The 18,061-nt window shown below is 36.9% G+C and overlaps 2 protein-coding genes across 5 annotated transcripts; one reads left to right on the top strand and one right to left on the bottom strand.

Moving 5' to 3' along the window:
• Positions 1-6,684: 6,684 nt before the first annotated feature.
• On the bottom strand, positions 6,685-11,628 carry LOC121777586 (serine/threonine-protein kinase BSK2-like). Of its 2 annotated transcripts, none has more exons than XM_042174887.1 (10): positions 11,230-11,628; positions 10,591-10,793; positions 9,915-10,050; positions 9,667-9,800; positions 9,070-9,175; positions 8,116-8,201; positions 7,761-7,946; positions 7,507-7,668; positions 7,255-7,368; positions 6,685-7,164 (listed from the first exon to the last, which is right to left on the bottom strand). In XM_042174887.1, the coding sequence occupies exons 1-10, from the start codon at positions 11,309-11,311 to the stop codon at positions 6,913-6,915; spliced, it is 1,461 nt and encodes a 486-aa protein (XP_042030821.1). In that variant the 5' UTR covers positions 11,312-11,628; the 3' UTR covers positions 6,685-6,912. The 2 variants fall into 2 exon arrangements, with proteins under 2 accessions (XP_042030821.1, XP_042030820.1); XM_042174886.1 differs by having other exon boundaries at positions 10,591-10,811; positions 11,230-11,627.
• Positions 11,629-13,429: 1,801 nt separating this feature from the next.
• Positions 13,430-14,844, top strand: LOC121775832. Of its 3 annotated transcripts, none has more exons than XM_042172904.1 (2): positions 13,430-13,559; positions 14,327-14,844. In XM_042172904.1, exons 1-2 carry the CDS (start codon positions 13,439-13,441, stop codon positions 14,590-14,592), a joined length of 387 nt encoding a protein of 128 aa, XP_042028838.1. In that variant the 5' UTR covers positions 13,430-13,438; the 3' UTR covers positions 14,593-14,844. The 3 variants fall into 3 exon arrangements, 2 of the variants coding, with proteins under 2 accessions (XP_042028838.1, XP_042028837.1); XM_042172903.1 differs by having other exon boundaries at positions 14,312-14,844; XR_006045197.1 differs by lacking the exon at positions 13,430-13,559 and adding an exon at positions 13,566-13,772.
• The last annotated feature ends 3,217 nt before the right edge of the window (positions 14,845-18,061 follow it).

The raw sequence follows: 18,061 nt of genomic DNA, 5'->3' as shown, positions 1-18,061 counted from the left end.
ATTATATAGCAAGTGTGTATTGTAAGCTGTAATCCCAGATCAAGCAATACAACTCTGCCCTCTTTTCTTCCCGTGGACGTAGATTTACTTCAGTAAATCGAACCACGTAAATTCATTGTGTCGTGATCTTTATTCTCTACCAGCATTTACAAACATCAGAAATTCGCGGATCCATCAAGCCGCAATACATGAACAGTTCGAATAAAAAGTAACGAAATCAACATATAAATAAAACTAATATTATTTCTGAAATTGAAAAAAAAGCAGCACATCAATGCATTATTCGTCAATAATCCTCGTCTAGCTACTTAAAGAATATTGGACTCATCGCAGCTCTAACCCCAAAAAGTTCCAAATAATTTTGAATGAATAATATAGGAGTAAAATGGTTTTCCTTCTCGTGAAAAATGGTTTTCAATTTCTCATTAAAATGAACATAATTTTATAAATATCAAAATTCATATACCGTCGGTGACTTATATGCATATTCTATCATGTGACAAACATGATGTATACAATGAGAATAGGATGACCATGAGATACTTTGTCATTTTCAATGTTTAAATACATAATGGAATATACGCAATATGGCCATTAACTATTGATATACAGTCTACATGTTTTTTTATGTCCATTTCTTTGACGTGACATTTAATTTCCTACTATTCCTTGTATTGATGCTACTTTTAGGTATATTGAAAGACTTTACAGTTTTTATAATAAAAAACAATCGACATGCATCATTCATTATATTGTTGTAATACTACTCTTTCCGTCTCATAGTAATAAATGTCATACTTTTATTTTTAATTTATTTCATAAAAAATGTCACATAATTTTTCTTAAAAAAATTCTATCTCATATCAATATATAAAAATATACTCATTTAAAAAAAATCATAATAAATAGTTAAAGTAGATATATAATAAAGTAATAGAGAGAATAATATAAAAAAAAGTATTATCTACATGAAAAGGAATGAAAAATAGAGAAATAATTAAGTTCTGGTAGATTTTGGAGAAATTAAAAATACTAACATGAAAAATGGATTGTGACTATTTTTTTAGCTAATTTTAAGGTCCTTAGAGCATCATTACGCTCGGGGCCGGGCCGCAAATCGCGAGTCCCGTTCCGAGCTCAGCGTTGGAGGCAACGAAGTTCCGGCCTAGGCCGGTCCAGGGGCCGCAGTTGCGGCCTGGGGACGGTCCCGGGGTCCGGTCAGTCCCTGCGTTGGAGCCTCCTGGGCCGGGCCCCAAACCCATTCCTTTTTTTTCTTCTGATTTTTTTAGCATTTGAAGAAGAAATGGAAGAAGAATAGAGAAAAGGAAGAAGAAGGGAGAGGGAGAGGGAGGGAAAGGCTTGCATAAATGTTAGGAAGTGAAGCCTATTTTAATTTTCATATTTTTATTGGGAAGATGAGACTATTTTAATTCTCTCATTTTTTTAGTTTATGGAGTATAATTTATAATTATATGTTGGAAATTTGGAAGTGGAGCTCTAATTTTGATTTTCTTATTTTGTTCAATGTTTTTAATTTTTAGTTTATAATTTATTATTTTTGAATTAAAAATAAATTTTTCGTATTTTAATTGTTCAACGCATTCTATTTTACGAGTAAAATAAGTTGGAGTTGTGAATAGTGTCATTTATTAGTTGCGGCTCGGGTTGGGGCCTGCAGGGTTAGAGTAGTTGTGGCCAGGGACTCAAATTTAGGGGAATGATGACGTGGAGGAGATTTGGACCTGATTCCGGGCTAGGATTAATGATGCCCTTACTCCTTATTATAGATGTCCTTAAAGTTGGTATCCGCAAGAAAAAAAAAAGAAAAGAAAATAAAGGTACGTATAGTTTATCCGTATATTTTTATATTTAGTATACGAAGATAAACTCTCTTAAAATAAAGATTTGAAAACAAGATATTTAGAGTAAAGAGTCAATCATTTTAGAAAAGATATTCTCATAAAAGACAAATACCGACAATATTAATAGATTTAGAGACTATGATAAATTGATAACTGTATAAATATGACAACAGCAATTAATGAGTTGCAAAGCTGTCCAAATACTATGAATTTTACCAAAGCTTATATCATAGTCAATAAAGTAGTAATATCACGTAAATAATGTGCTAAAACAAGTGTTAATAGTAAATGTCGAGATCAGCTAGGTTAGACCTCAAATTCAACTTGACTTTTTTTAATCTAATTTCCAAGTGAAAACGAAATTGAAAAGTAATAGCACGTATTCAAATTAGGCACGTCTTATCAACGCCAAAACTAGTCCAAACTAAATCACAAAAAGATAAGCAGATGCAACTATCTGTGTTATTTTTAATCATGTGACATACAGTTCATCATTTTTACATATACTAATATATAGATATAGATAAAATGTGTGTAGGTGGATTGCGCACTAGAGCTTATCACTCTGGCATCCACCATTCATCTATTAATTATACCAAATTCCACCACTTGATTTACTTTACTAATTACAGTTATATTTAATAATAGTAGTTAGCAAATTTAAAATATAATAACACTCACCTAATATTTGGGGCGATTTAAGAGGATTTGGAATTTAATTTAATCACGGATGACATAATCATTAATCATCAAATGAAAAACGCTAATTAGTTGATAATCACGCTGGGTTTATAAATATATAAATGGTGCGGGATTTTAGAAGATTTCGTAATATCTAAAGTAGAGTTGACGTTGATTGTTTGGCGAATGAATTTCTAGTTTTAATTTCAACAATTGAAAAGACGATTGCTTGGTGAATAAATTTCTAGCTTTAATTTCAACGATTGATAAGACGATTGGCTCAACTTTTTCATATATATATGTTCTGCAAAAAATGAAGGAATTAATTATAGTAATTTTGAAACTTATTTCGCAATTAAGATTTTTTTGGTATCTCATTAATAATTTTAATTCGAAGAGCTCAAAAGAAATCTGAATTTTCTTGTAATTTTTTGTAATTTAGCTTTTCGATCATACTGGTCGTTCCAACTCTCTTTTTAGATTTTTTCCATATTATATTTTCTGTATATTTCTCGAATTTTCATATTTCGAAAGAGGGTAAGAATGGATGAACGTGGTCTACTATAAGTAGTTGTGACACAATGTGGAGTCAAATTTAAGAAGCTGCTATTAAAATGGAAAATTGAAAACGAAAAATGGCGGCCGTCTATTTTATGCTGTGAGCTGTGAGTGCATATCTTCTTTTGTGGCGGCCGTGGTGGCTGTGTGACAGATATTTAATGATTAGAAATTGGACTTTCAGAATATAAGATCACTCAGCCTTCAAGATTGAGTTGATACAGTGATGCTGTAAAAAGAGTTCGCATAAAAATCAATTACCAATTTAATTATGAGATGAGACGAGAGATATGCAATTCTCAAAATTATGTCGGCGTAAGACTCAGAGCCTCCACAACTACGGCCGTCCCAGCAACGTCCGCCATAAGGGGTGGGAGGGACGGATACGGACGTCCGCTGCGGACATCAGAGTTCCGCGGCATTCCAACGACGTCCGTCGGGACGTCCGCCATTGCGGGTTTCCGATGGACGTCCCGATTTTTCATTTAAAAAAAAAACTCTATATATACGGCTCGTTCAACTTCATTTCATTCGCACCACTTGTTTTAACGAGTTTCTCACTCTACGTTTCTTTTATATATCCAGAATGGTTAGTGGTAGTGGTAGTGATAGTGATAGTGGTGCGGGTGGTAGTCGTGGAATTTCTGATGACATACGTCGGCGAAGTAGAGAACAGTTGCGGGCCGTTACGTCCAGGGAGATAAATCGCGCGATACAAGCGGCCTTGCAGCAGCAGTAGCCGGTGGTACCTCGACCCATCCATCGTCAAACTATAGTACCCCGGGACCACATCGCTGCATACTATCGGTTGTATGAGGACTACTTCGCTCCGGAGCCGCGGTTTGGAGAGAACATGTTCCGGCGACGTTTTAGGATGCATCGTCCGCTATTTCTGCGTACCGTGAGCGCTTTAGAGCGTCGATACGAATATTTCAGGATGAGGGAGGATGCGGTTGGTAAACCCGGCTACACACCCATACAGAAGTGCACTACCGCAATCAGGCAGCTGGCATACGGAGGTGCGGCCGACATGTTCGATGAGTACTTTCACATCGGCGAGACGACTGCCCGCGATTGTCTGAAGTATTTTTGTGAGGGTGTTAGGGAGATATTCTGGGATAGGTATCTTCGGAAGCCTACCCCCGAAGATTTCCAGGCTCTGATGGATATGCACGGGAGTCAGCACGGGTTTCCGGGAATGTTGGGCAGCATAGATTGTATGCATTGGGAGTGGAAAACTGCCCTGCCGCCTGGAAAGGGGTGTACACTACCGGTTCAAGGGCAAGAATCCCACGATGATCCTTGAAGCGGTACCTGACTACCGGCTGTGGATTTGACATGCGTATTTTGGAGTAGCCGGGTCGAACAACGACATCAATGTCCTCCAGTCATCGCCCCTTTTCAATGACCAGTGTATGGGTGTTGGTCCAGCCATCAGTTTCGTCGCCAACGGCAACCAGCACAACATGGGCTATTATTTGGCAGATAAGATATACCCTATGTGGCCCGTCTTTGTGAAGACGATCAGATGCCCCACGGAAGAAAAGAAGGTCTATTTTGCGGGTCGTCATGAGGCAGCGCGCAAGGATATGGAGCGGGCATTTGGTGTGCTCCAGGCTCGATGGGCGGCAGTGAAGGGCCCATCACGGCTGTGGTATATTGACAACATCGCTGATATCATGTACGCATGTATTATCATGCACAATATGATTGTCGAAGATGAAGGTCCAGCACTGACTGATTGGACTAATGATGATGTTGATGCTGCCGGTCTAAGCCACGGCGTGGCCACGTCCAATGTACGTATGGGGATACCCCATGAAGAGGCCGATCGAGTCCATGCATTTGCCGACATGCGCCAACGACAAGCCCATAATCGACTCCAGAACGATATTATTGAAGAGATATGAACGCGGAGGGGTCGTTGTTGATATTTATAATGTAATTTGTTTAGACTTTTTTTGTTGAAATGTATTTTTTTTATTTTTGTTATTTAATGAAATGTACTTTTTTATTTTTTTATTTACTTCTGTAAATTGTTTAATTTGGTGAATTTGTGAATTTTTATTATTGTGGGATGTCCGTCGGGATGACCTTGGAGATGTCCGTCATTGTGCAGTGGGATGTCCTTATGATGTGGCAGTACAGTGGGATGTCCTTATGACGTGACAGTGGGTGTTTTTGGGAAGTCCATCAGGATGTCCGCCGGGACGTCCGCCGGGACATCCGTCCCACTGTGGATGCTCTTAGGAGAAAGATCTAAATTATGAGAGTAAAAAATAGAGACATGACACCTTTCCAGGATATGTTGCCATACCCTTCAACTTAGATATTTGGATTATATTTTTTTTATTATCTCGATCCATAAAAAATAAATAAAATCATAAATGATATAAGTTTCAATGCGTAATTGGTAAAGTAAAAGCAATGAAAGGAAAATATGATAGAAGTAATATTAGTGGATTGTGGATTCACATTTAGAAATTAGAATGATGTGTAGGGTTAGTATTTAAAATTTTTCATATATAAAATTGGTTTAAATTTGGACAACTCTAATAGTAAAATCAATCTATTTTATTTTTTTTGACGGAGATAGTATTATTAAATAGAATACTATGATAAATAGTAGTTTCTCATTTTTCTACACTAGTGGTGATTTGGATCTTCAATTTATTAATTGATGGAAAATTGGGTTTATCAATTAAATTGACGTTCCATTTCAGCCAATTTATGTCTTTACTCTTTAATCATACTTTATTAGCTTAAACGTTACTATAATTAGTTAGGTGGAAAAGATTTTAATCAAACGAAAGTGCTATGATAAATCAATTCTTATACTATTTGAGCTTTGAAATACCAATTTGATACATAGATAAACATTAATACTCCCTCCGTCCCGCTTTAACAGTCTCAGGTAGTTTTGAGCACTCATTTTATAAAAAAAATAATAAATAGTTAAAGTGGATAAATGGTTAAGTAAGAGAGAATAATGTAGACCGCTTTATTATCATTTTTACAAAACGAATGATTAAAAGTAACTGGGACTGTTAAAGCGGGATATAGTATCATTTTTATTGAATTATAGATAAAACCTTTTATCCTAATAGTAAAATCAGCTACCCATTAACTCATTAATTTCTTGGTAGTTGGTTGTACATTATTTGTGTTTGGGATTTAGTTTTCAAATTTTTTTATCATTAACATGAGAAAAACTCATATATTGGGCTTCAAAAGCAAAAAGAAAAATGTCTCATCAAATATCATAAACACACACCAACTTTGAACATCCCAAGAAGTAAAACTATGAATGGAACATATTTCTTAATCCATAAAATTTCTGTATATAGACAAATAGTATGTGCCATTATGTTTCCCACCACTATAACACAACTCACCTTTCCGCCTAACCCTTTGTCTCCAAGTTGTATGGTAGACACTCATTTCTGACTCACTTCGCATTTTCTCAATTTCATTTACATTATTAGTAATTTTTTTCAATAATATACATTTATGTAACATCAAATATTATAAAGTGGGAAGATGTGATTCTAGTTAATAGTAGTAAAGTTGAGACCAAACAAGATGCAAAATATTTCACATGTAGATACAAATTGCACCCACTAAAAACTAGGCCTCAATAGCTCATTTTACACACATTTTGTCTCTGTAAATATCTCTTAAATATTTCATCGCCCAAATCTTGAACATCATATTAAATCAAGTTTGGATTTTTTTTTGATACATAAGAAACTGCTCAGAGCCAATCAGATTGGCGAGCTAGGCCAGGTGGATATGTGTGACATAACATAAACTAGTTGCGCCAGCTATTTAGCTTCTTGGCTTCGAAAGAGGCTCCGTCGTTGAGCATGTCTTGTGCATCTGTCTCCATCCCGAGCTTAGAAAGGGCTACAGCCTGCACGTAGAAGGCCGTTGGCCACTCGGGCAAGCAAACCTGAGCTTGCATAGCATCCCGCAGCGCCAACTCCGGCTGCCCTATCATCAAATACGAGAGGGCACGCCTCACAAACACCGTTCCAGATGGAACAGACATCATTGACACCAACTGCAGATTATCAAGTAGAATGAAATGAATGAATTTAACAAAGACAATTTAATAAGATGATCTGTGAAACCATGGTGTGGTGAGACATACCTTGGAGTAGTAGTCGATTGCACCCTTGAAATCCTTATCTCTGAACGCTATATCGCCAAATTTCTTCGTGTTTAGCATATCTTGAACTTGTTGCGTCCATTCTTGGAATGAGAGCTTCACCAATTAAAAGTATGACCGTAAGGAAGCATGTGGAAAAATTACACATGCACTGCCACACTGAGTTTCAGCCTCAGAAAATTCTATGTTGCAGAGTTGTCGATTCATTTCACCAGAATAAGATGAACTGCTCACCTCATTTTCGGCACCCTCTTCGTCTTTATAGCCCGTTTTGAGCAGAATGTCATGTACAGCAGTGAGATCCATTCTCGCGCAAGCTTTTCCAAGAGGCGAGAGCATGGTAGGCAGTGTAACAGGGGTGGTCTTTGTCAGACCCATCAGCACATGAGATGCAGCCTAGAACATTAAGCGAGAAAGAATATCAATCACATGACTAAAATTAATGGAGAACTGATGCAATGTTCAATCAGTGTAAACATAGATGTTACCTCCTGCTTCTGAAGGGGCGTGACAGCAGTTAGTAAAAACTTGACTTCGGGTCTATCTTTGGCCTCATACTGAAGACACTTGGACGCAAGTTCCACCAATGCCGTAGCATCTTCATTAGCATATTGTCCTTCCAGTGAAGAGTCCATCAGCAATAAAACATTCTTTCCTCTTATTAAATCCAGGGCCTGCAACACGAGAACTATTAATCATCTAAAAAGGTGTAAAAGCAAAACAAAAATGACATTCTCATCATCAGTAGCTTCATAAAAAAATTCACTAGGGTCTGATTCTTAATTCAGTGAGTGAAATTTGGATATGCATCGTAACATATGTACACTATTGATTTCACCATACATGGCTAGGCGGGATATGCTTTCCACTCAAGAGGTCCAGCAGAACAGTTCCGTAGCTGTATATCACACTTTCTGGGATAACCCTGCCTGAAGAAGTTAAAAGAACAGAGCAAGGAACGTGTCATTACATAGGGATAGATATCAAACAAAGACAACTTATGTGCATCTACAGAAACTTCTGGGATGGGATTTCACCATAAGGCTTGTAGCAAGAGAACACAGTGTTATCTTTCAAGCAAAGGATCGGAAGGGAGTATGAAAGAATTAGAGAAGTTGGTATTGGATTGACATATTGTGGTTACATGATTGTTACATGCACTAGCTTGCAAATCTTTACAGGCAGCCAGTTTGCAAAGATTAAACCCCATTAGTATCTGTATGAACCAATTTTCCATGTTACTAATAATGAAATATATACTTGCGGCTAAAAAATCATCTAAAATTCAGATTTCATAATTATCCTAGAGAACTAATCAACATGCTGCAGAGAAATATCTAGGATGATAAGAAATTATGGGACAACTAATTATTATTTAGAAGAGTGAAACAGAACAGGACTCCATTCGTCTAAAGCTGTCGCCTACTAAATGTCATTTAGAACTGCAGAAATTTACATCTTCCCAATGTCGAGATTAGAAGATTCTGAGATTCTTTTTTTCATTCATCTCCTTGGATGGCGATCGTGCAGCAAACCTTTTAAAATAAATATTGAAGAAAACACAAAATCTTGAACCTCTTAAATAATGCGTTACAGATAAACCATGGCATGCCACAAGGCTCAAGGTGCGTAACTAATGACTTGAGAGGTAGGCTACTCTTAGCATGCCAGCCAAATGATAACTTTGGCGAGTCAGTAACTTCCAAGTCCACATACAAACTATTCTACAGAAATCTGAAAAACAGAGTCTAGGGAGACAGATTCTCAAATTTGAAAAGAAAAGGAAAATGTAGGTACCCGTGCGCAAAAATTCAGGAGGAGTATAAGCTAGATTGGTGCTATAGCTCTTCCCATCCCTGCTGTTTTTCATCAATCCAAAACTGGATAACCTGGGGTCACCTTCCTGTATCATCCCAAGTTTATTCAGTCCGTACAACAAAAACATTTCATTTTACAGTTATCTCTGACATAAAGGTATTATCTTATGATGCACCATGTTCACGACAAAGGAGGATACTGAAGGTTATCTGTATCTGGTATAACTGCAAGTATTCTGAAGATTTAGGCACTTGAAAAAAGCAATTTTTTATTTTTAGATAAATAATTAAATAATAAAACATGTGCTATAATTAATTCTCTATTGCATTTTTCCATTCTTTCAATGTATTATTTCTTATTCCAAATCAGAAGAAACATTGCTGAAGGATGAGATAGCAAACTCTAAGTCTAGAATAGATATTCCTAACGAAAGACTATGCTTATGGAACAAATTGTTTAAATAAACCAGTATAAGAGGTCACAAAAGCAACACAATATTGAGAGCATGCATCGAGAGAGCAAGCAACACTTTGAGCAGGCTAAATCCTTTCACTCGACATATGTTTGCACAAGTACCTCATCGAAAAGAATTCGGTAAGCATTCAAATCGTGATAAATTTTTCGGTTTTCAGCGGTCAAGTGATCTAGAGCTTGTGCAATATGGTAAGCAACTCTAACGCGCATTTCCCATTGCAGAGGTTGTTTATCCCCTGCACAGAAACAAGAAAGTATACACTCAATTGAGTAGAGAAAAAAATTATTAGAGACACAACATGCTCTAAATCTTCACAAATACAAGAGACATAAGTGAAGAATATCTGTACAATGAAAAAGATGCTTCGAGAGTGTATCATTGGGCATGAACTCAGCTACTAATAGGCGTTCATCTCCTTCGGCACAGCATCCGATTAAGTTCACCAGTCTTTTGTGTCTAACTTTACCAACTCCAGCAGCTTCCGCCTGAAAATTTGTTGCATAAAGAGCACCATTAAACCTAAACAGTTTTTTGTTGTTTTAATCAAATAAACCTTCTGATATACAGATAAAGCAGAAGAAAAATAATAAGCAGGAACATATTTAGCCCCCAATTAAGCAGGAACATTTTTAGCCCTCAAGTATATTTAAAGAAGAATAAAGGCTTTTAGCTTCACCTCTACCAGTAAGTACTAATAATAATAAAGGAACCAAAAGAAGAGGACAGAAGCAAATGCACAACCACAAAATTTAGAGGAAATGGATGAGAAATTACAACCAACTGGAAGTCCCTGTTATAAGAGATGCCTGCAGAGCATGGATACATACATGAATGCAAATCAGAACCAAATGCCTTTGAAAAATGTACATCAACCTTCTACAATTCAAAATGACACAGGCAATAACATCAGACAATCTAAAAATAACACCGGGAGATGATACCATGATAACCAAGACATCAAAAAAGCAAGAAGCCTATGCAAAAAGAACAGAAAGCTGATTAGCATACTAAAGCGAAAAGCTCACCGTAAACTGTCGGGCATCCGGCCATGACTGCTTTGAGAAGCGTTTGATCGCAACTAGGTGGTTGCTTCGGATCTTACCCCTATAAACAACATTGGGAGCCTTCTCTCCGCTCTCAGAAACTATAAGCTCACTGCTAAAACCATTTGTTGCAGCCCGTAGTTCAGCAAGCCCGAATTCCTTAAATGCAGGCACTTGATCTGGGTCTACTTGGTCCCCATTTGCTTCATCAGTATCCAATTATAATTTCAAAACAAAACCCCCAAAACTCACAGCAACATTATGCAAAGAAATCGTTGCTTAAATTCAAGAAAGCTCTAAATTCAATGCTTAAACTGAAATTTAAGATACATTGAAGTAATACAGACAAAATGCAAGAAACAAACAACACCAAATTGGCAACAAACCCTAAGGCAGTTAACCAATCAAACAGGCGTCTACCATAACCAAAACAAGCAAGCGATTCGAAAATTACCCAAATTGGAATTAATAACGGAATATTAGATGTGCCATAGGTTTCGTAGCACTTTAAAAAACTAGCTCAATTAATCACTAAAAATCTCACGTGTGCAACAGCAAATCCATCCTAATCAAGCAGTCAGCATGCACAGCGCAACACATTTAGAGAGAGGGGGAGAGTACCTAGATCTGGTTTAGAGTCGGGCTGCGACGGCTCTTGGTCAGGGGACTGGACATTGGCAGTTTTGGACTGCAAACAGCCCATCTTGAGCGTGCTCTCATTCAACCACTAACTCACTCTTTAACAGAGAGGTGATGGGTTTCGAGAAAAGGGCTAAAAATTTGATCTTGATGAGTGGAAGCAAGAGCAAGAAGAGGAATTGAGGGTGTTGATTGCAGCAGCGAGAGCGAGAGCGAGAGCGAGAGCAGTGAAGGGAGTGAGTGGGAAAGAGGCGTCACATGACATGATAAGTCGATGATTGGCACGTGAAGAGAGAGAGAGAGGGAGCTTTGGTTGTTTGTGCGTCAAAACTGTTGCTGCATTTTCATATTGCAGAAGCTGTGTGCTCATTATGTGTGAAAACTGTACTTTTTAGTGCGTGTGGGTTGGGGAAAAGGCCATAGTATTTTAAGCAAAAGAATTGCAAAGTGGGTAAAAAATTCATGTCACAGCTTTATTTCCATACGGTGGAGAATACCTTTTTTATTTTTGGTGGATCAAGTTAATCAAATACTCACCCACTCTGCTTTTGGTTTGTTCCAATCAAGATGACTCATTATAAAAAAATAAAAATACATTTATTTCTACCTTATTTCATCTCTCTTACTTTACCCTCTCCACTTGATACAAAATAAAATTGCATAAAATCATGTGTCACCTAAAGAATGGGTCATCTTCCTTGGGACGGAAGGAGTACTATCTGAAATTTCATTCCTATCATTTATACTCCGTCCATTTTATTCAAAATAATTAAATTAGTGAAGATATTAATAAAATAAAATTAAATTAATTAAAACTCTTAATAAGAATAGATAAAAGACATGTTTTATTTTGAAAAAGAAAATATTTCATTTTATCTGGGACAAATTAAAAAAGTGAGGTGCATCATCATGAATAAGGCGGAGATAGTACAATTCGGCGTTCAATTTGATGTACTTTGGTATATAGAACTCGATACTTAATACTATGAATCACAAGTTGAGTGTTAGGGGACGGATCAAGCCGGATGGAGTGACACCTCATCCAACACTCGGTCAAGTGGGGTGCTTGGAAGAGACAACGACTCTGACCCGATTGATTGGGAGCCAAATGCTCAACCATCCAGCGGCGCGAGACTTGCGGGGCTAGGGAGATGGACCCGGCCGGGTGGGCTTCAACAGCCAAACCAATTGCCCTAGTAGAGGCACACCAAATGGGACATAGGATTCCACCCGGGCTGGTGACTCGCTGTTTGAACGTCTATGAACTCCATCGTTTGAGGGTTATTTGAGGAATATTTCATAAATATCTTAAGTAAATGTATCTAATACTGTGTTGCTATTTAGTGGAGTTAATGTAGGTAAGTGTAATTAGTGAAAGTTGTCTTGGACTATTGTCTTTTTTCCTTAGGACAAGGTAGATTAGGTTTCAATAGGATTCCCTATTTCAATTATCAGTATTGGATATGAGTTTCATGTGAGTAATGGAAATAAGTTTTCCTTCTAAATAAAGGTTAAAAATGACACTTCCAAAATTTGAATAAAAAAGAAGAAAAGGTTTATCCTCCAACCAATTCACAATTGATGTATTTAAGATATTCGGGAAATCGATTTGCACAATTAAATTCCAACTAAAAATGCAGCTAAGCTGAGTAATTGAGATTAAATACTTGAACTACTTGGAAAATGACCTCTTCAATTCCACTATACTACTTGTCGATTCTAAGACAAGTGACTGCTTTTGTCATTATAAAGCATTTCAATGGTTATTTGCAAAATATCAATAGATCTGAAGATAAATTTATTGAAATATTTTTTAGTACTAGATTCAAATCACACAAATATTTGTAATCAATAGAAGCTTTTCGTGCAAGTAATATCTCTTGGCGGTGCTAGATTGTGTAAATTATTTTGTTTGTTTATATCATGTTAATTATTATGAATTGTTACTATTTATCAACAAAATCTTCTGAAGTGATTTTTATAAAAATGCTTGAAAAGTTTAATAAATAATTGGGCTACTGTAAGAACTTCGTAGTCCAATAACATTAGCGTTTCTGGCCCAATTTCAAAAGGAGAGGAAGACAGGGCTTTCTCGGTATTTTACTGGACTTTTGAGAATTGATTAACAAAATATGTTGTTAATCCAGAATCTGAATTGGGCTAATCCGTCTTAATTCAACCGTCATTTTCCATGTGCCGAAATTCGTTTTTTATTATAGCGAATCCGATTATACCAAACCATTCGAGCCGCCATCGTTTATCTGCTTCGACAGCAACCAAAGATCCATCCATTATCCATACACAACAAGCAGGTTACAAATTAGTATAATCTTTTGGTTGACAATGATAAGAAATCAAGAAGCAATTATTGTTGAATGCGCTTTTTCTTTTTCGAGAATTTTGGTTTTGGGTTGACTTGGCTGCGACTGTGCCGTTATTCTGTTTGGGTTATTGTTTTCTCGTCTTCAAAATTTCAGATTCAACTCAATTTGTTACGTTGTGTAATCTAAAATCGCTTTTTCTAGGTAATTAATTGGCTCAGTTGTATCTAATTATTACGATTCTGAATTAATTTTAGCGTTGAATTCATTTTGGGAATAGCTTTTTGTAGATAGGTTACTGGATTTACTGACTACTCTTGTCTCTCTATATGATTGAACGATATACTTTTCGTTTTTTGTGTGAAAACTTATTCCTTTCTGTGTTAGATCAGTAATGAATAAAGGATTGTTAAGCAATCACAGATACATAATCTGATTGCAGGCACTATCTGATGCCTTACAACATAATCATTGCTGTGGTGATGCTAAGTAAAGATAAAAACAAATATGTATAAAGTTTTATACATTTGCAGATAATGGTAGATTTTGAAAGTTTCAGCACATTTTTATTCAACACCATTGCTTGAGATTTTGAGTGGAAAATGTTGTTTATTGCCAGAGTTGCAAAATCATACTCTTATTTTTGTATGTACGTTCTGCTTGTCTACCAAGTAGCACTACTGCTCTACACATTCGGGTTCAAGTTTTCAGTTTTTCTTGATCTTCATGTTTTCAACTTCAAGATGTTGGCGTGACAGGGATTAGAATACTAACAATGGATAAGAAAGACTCTGGGAAGAAGGCCTCTGAGGATGCGACTCGTGAATCTCTAATTGCAATTTCATATGGAGCACCAGATCTAACTGCTAAAATGTCACCTAAAAGTAAAGCAGAGGAGAATGTAGTCGATCCTCATAGGCATGATGAAGATGAGATATATAGGTCTAAGTTGATGTCCATATCATCTTCAACATCTTCAAATGTGAAAGCCCAACCAGTCCAGCCCGGGCAACCTCATCCTTAGCCTGGACAACAGACACGACTGATGGCCTCAATGTAACCTCTAGGATTAATGATAACAAGTTCCGGCTTGAATTTAATCCCTAACTGCTGGGGGCTTCAGTGTATTTGGTTCTTTATCAAACTGTGTCATGGTGATAGATAGACTGTCTCATGTTTAAAATCTTTACACTGTAAAATTATTCAGACATGTACACTGCATAAGTAGGCAGTGGCAATGGCAGCCATAGCTGCAAAAATGTTGTCTTTTGGCTTCTTTTCCTGCTGCAGTCGTACTTTGAAACTTCTAGCCACAAATAAGTTTGTTTGTGCCTTCCATCAATTTCCAATGGATTTATCTGTGAGAACCCAGTCGGAGAAAACATAAGAACCTTTCGGTGATATAACTTTGTGGGATTTTATGGGTGTTAACCAAATATAGGGTCATGTATGCCCAAAATCATTTATGAACTGTTTCACATGTCTATCGCCGACCTTTAGCAGCTCATTAACGTGTTAAGTGTTAACCATGACCTGCTGGCAATATCGTATTATGTCACTAGTAATTTTCAGGTTATAGGACAGTCATCGTCTAGTCTCATGCGATGCTTGTTTTCTTTTGGGGAATGTTCATATGGGGGGTTCCTTGGTCAAGCCCAAAATTTGACATGGCTGGAGTTCTTTTACTACCATGATCAGAAACTGCCTCAATCTGCAAATAAGATGAAGCATCAATTTCTAGTGATTAAAGGCCACATTGTAGGGTCTATTTGTTTGCTGAGATCTTTCAGTTTGAGTGATATTGAGTCTGGTGTCTAAGTCTTGAATGACTAATATTGAGTGATATTTGTTAACTGTTTATATAAAATTGTAATGGCTGTCTTTTTGATATATTCGGAACTAATCTTTTTACAACTTGCGAGTGCTGATTTAAGAGCGTCTGTGCTCCTTTATTTTAACTTGTTTTGAGGGCAGTACCTCTGCCACTTGTAGCCTGAAGTCCCTGCAAGGTGATTCTGCTTGAATTTATTTTTGATTTTGAAATTTTGACTATGGTTAACTTAGATGCTCAGAGACCGGAAATAATGGTGTTGCATAATTGTCTCTACTCTGTTGGTCTGTGTTGACAACTTGACATAGCGTTTGATCTTGTACAGTCCTTGTTTTTTACCGTTTAAGCTGATATAGTCGGCACTATAGTGGCTTTGTTCCCGGTGTACATGATAATTGACTCGATTTTAAGAGAGTTCATGTTATCTTATGCTTGTTGTGCTCTAGGATAGACCCACACTAAAGCTGTTGCTAACTTTTATTTTGATATCTTTCCTATCAAGAACAGTAGAATCTACATGGGGAGTGAATTTATGTGAAACACTGACAACATTCTTGTTTGGGCACTTGTAGAGGTCAAAAGTTGCAATTTTTCCATTCTTGAAAAGTGTAGGATGTGAAAAACCATTGAAAATCTATAGATTTGTAGTTGATAATTTTTTATAGATATGCCACGGAATTCGGTTCTTGATATAAAAAAAGAAGTGATTTTTGTCGAAAAAAGGCCACACGGTAGGGTTTAAGTTTTTTGGGTCCCAGACAACGTCAAGCACATGGCGGATCTAAATGCATTAAAGGAGGGGCATTTGCCCCACCTCATATTTTTTTTAACCCATGTATATATTACCTATTTCAAAAGTTATTTCTTTTAATTTCTCATTATATGCCCCTCAAATTCTTAAAATTCCCTCGTATGTAACTTTTCACCCTTTCCTACGAATTTCTGGTTCCGCCCTTTATCCCAGCTTGTTCCCAGCTTGTTCCCCACCATAGATATGAAGTTAAGTTGATTTATGCCATTTTCTTACAGCCAACTTATAATTTCAGGGTTTTTTTAAAATAAAAAAGATTTTAGCTCCTTGATGTGCCAAGTAAATCTAAGTGGTTTTTTTAGACTTGTGCTACTTGAAGCTTTGATCTAGTGGCTGAATATGAAATTTTCGGCTTACAAGGGATGATTACTTTGTAAATTTTAACTGTGCGATTATAAGGGTGTGCCTAGGCCTGCTTAATCGGTACTCCAGTTCTCGGGTACCCGGGACAGGAACCGTCTAGGTAATTGGGGAATCGGAGAACCGGTTTCGGTACTGGTTCCAATATTTTCAAAAATTCTGGTTCTGATTCCACCTGAAACCGGATAATATATCAATTTTGGATTTTCAATATTATATTTTATACAATTTAATTTGCTACTAAAATAAAAAAAAATTAGTAATTTACGGTAAATTATTTGGTATTTACCATAATTTCCCTCTCCCACCCACTCAAGCCGTCATCCCCACACACGGTCACACTCCAATCTCCACTCTCAATCTCTTATGCCGCTGACCTTCCTCATTCTTGAGTTTGGAAGGTATTTTTCCAAATTAGTTTGTAGTTTTATCATTTTCCCCCGATGACGTCATTTCCTCGCCATCGATGATGTCGTCACTTGTATAGGTGTTGTGTGTGTTTTTGTGGAACTTATAGTTATTATGTGTGTATAGTATGTTTATGTGTAACTTATAGTTATTAACTATTCATTGCGAATTGTGGCGGGTGTCTGAATCTTATCATCAAACATAAGCTAGCAATATTCGAGATAGTGATCAAGATGAAGACATGTTAGAGGGAATTGAAGTTGAAGAACTACATCCTACATCAACGGAGAAAGAAAAGAATGAACCATAAGAAATGGAACACCAGAGAGAGATATGATTGTGGCTAGAATATACATTAGTCTTGGTTAAAAAGAGGGAGACTATCCAGTAGCACGGCCAAAAGCCAAATTTAACCTATGTTCGAGATATATTGCAACTGATCCAAACAAGAATGACACATCACTACTGTGGAAACATTGTACTGCATGCGAAGAAGTATGATGCAAACAAGTTTTAGACAGTGCTTAACTCGTACGAGTCGCGATCCTTGGTAAGCTGGAAATTCAACCAAGACCGTTTAAGGGAAGCATTGGTTAAGATGCTTATCCTTGACGAGCTACCTTTTAGATGTGTTGAACGAGAAGGTTTTATCCTATTTATGAAAGAAGCTCAACCATTGTTCAAGATCCCGAGCAGAAATACCATTAGAGAGGATTGTGTGAAGACTTGACAAAGAAGATGTATGTGAGGTATTTTTTAGGTTAAAAGGCATGGGAAGAGTGCCACTTACGACTGATAGTTGGACCGGCTGCAATAACACAAACTTTATTTGTGTCACAACGCATTGCATCGATAGCTCATGGAATCTGCACAAAAAAATCATTGTTTTCTCAAACGTCAATAATCATAAAGGTGACAATCTTGCTTATGCAGTCGCCACCCATATCGATGCAAATTGATCTTTGATCTTTGGGAAACCAATGATTTTTTTGTGCAGATTCCATGAGCTATCGATGTAATGCGTTGTGACACAAATAAAGTTTGTGTTATTGCAGCTGGTCCAACTATTAGTTGTAAGTGGCA

Source organism: Salvia splendens, chromosome 18 (assembly GCF_004379255.2).
Source record: "Salvia splendens isolate huo1 chromosome 18, SspV2, whole genome shotgun sequence".
NCBI classification, from domain to species: Eukaryota; Viridiplantae; Streptophyta; class Magnoliopsida; order Lamiales; family Lamiaceae; genus Salvia; species Salvia splendens.
The sequence above is the reverse complement of the archived record's forward strand: the minus strand, read 5'-3'. Positions and strand labels throughout refer to the sequence as shown.

Bases quoted from the DNA above. Each gene is read 5' to 3' on its own strand.
- LOC121777586 (XM_042174886.1), bottom strand. From the start codon at position 11,311: ATGGGCTGTTTGCAGTCCAAAACTGCCAATGTCCAGTCCCCTGACCAA. The intron at 10,812-11,229 runs GTACTCTCCCCC...ATACTGATGAAG, and splicing joins CGACTCTAAACCAGATCTAG to CAAATGGGGACCAAGTAGAC. The intron at 7,669-7,760 runs GTAACATCTATG...TTAATGTTCTAG, and splicing joins CGCCCCTTCAGAAGCAGGAG to GCTGCATCTCATGTGCTGAT.
- LOC121775832 (XM_042172903.1), top strand. From the start codon at position 13,439: ATGTGCCGAAATTCGTTTTTTATTATAGCGAATCCGATTATACCAAAC. The intron at 13,560-14,311 runs GTTACAAATTAG...TTCAACTTCAAG, and splicing joins TATCCATACACAACAAGCAG to ATGTTGGCGTGACAGGGATT.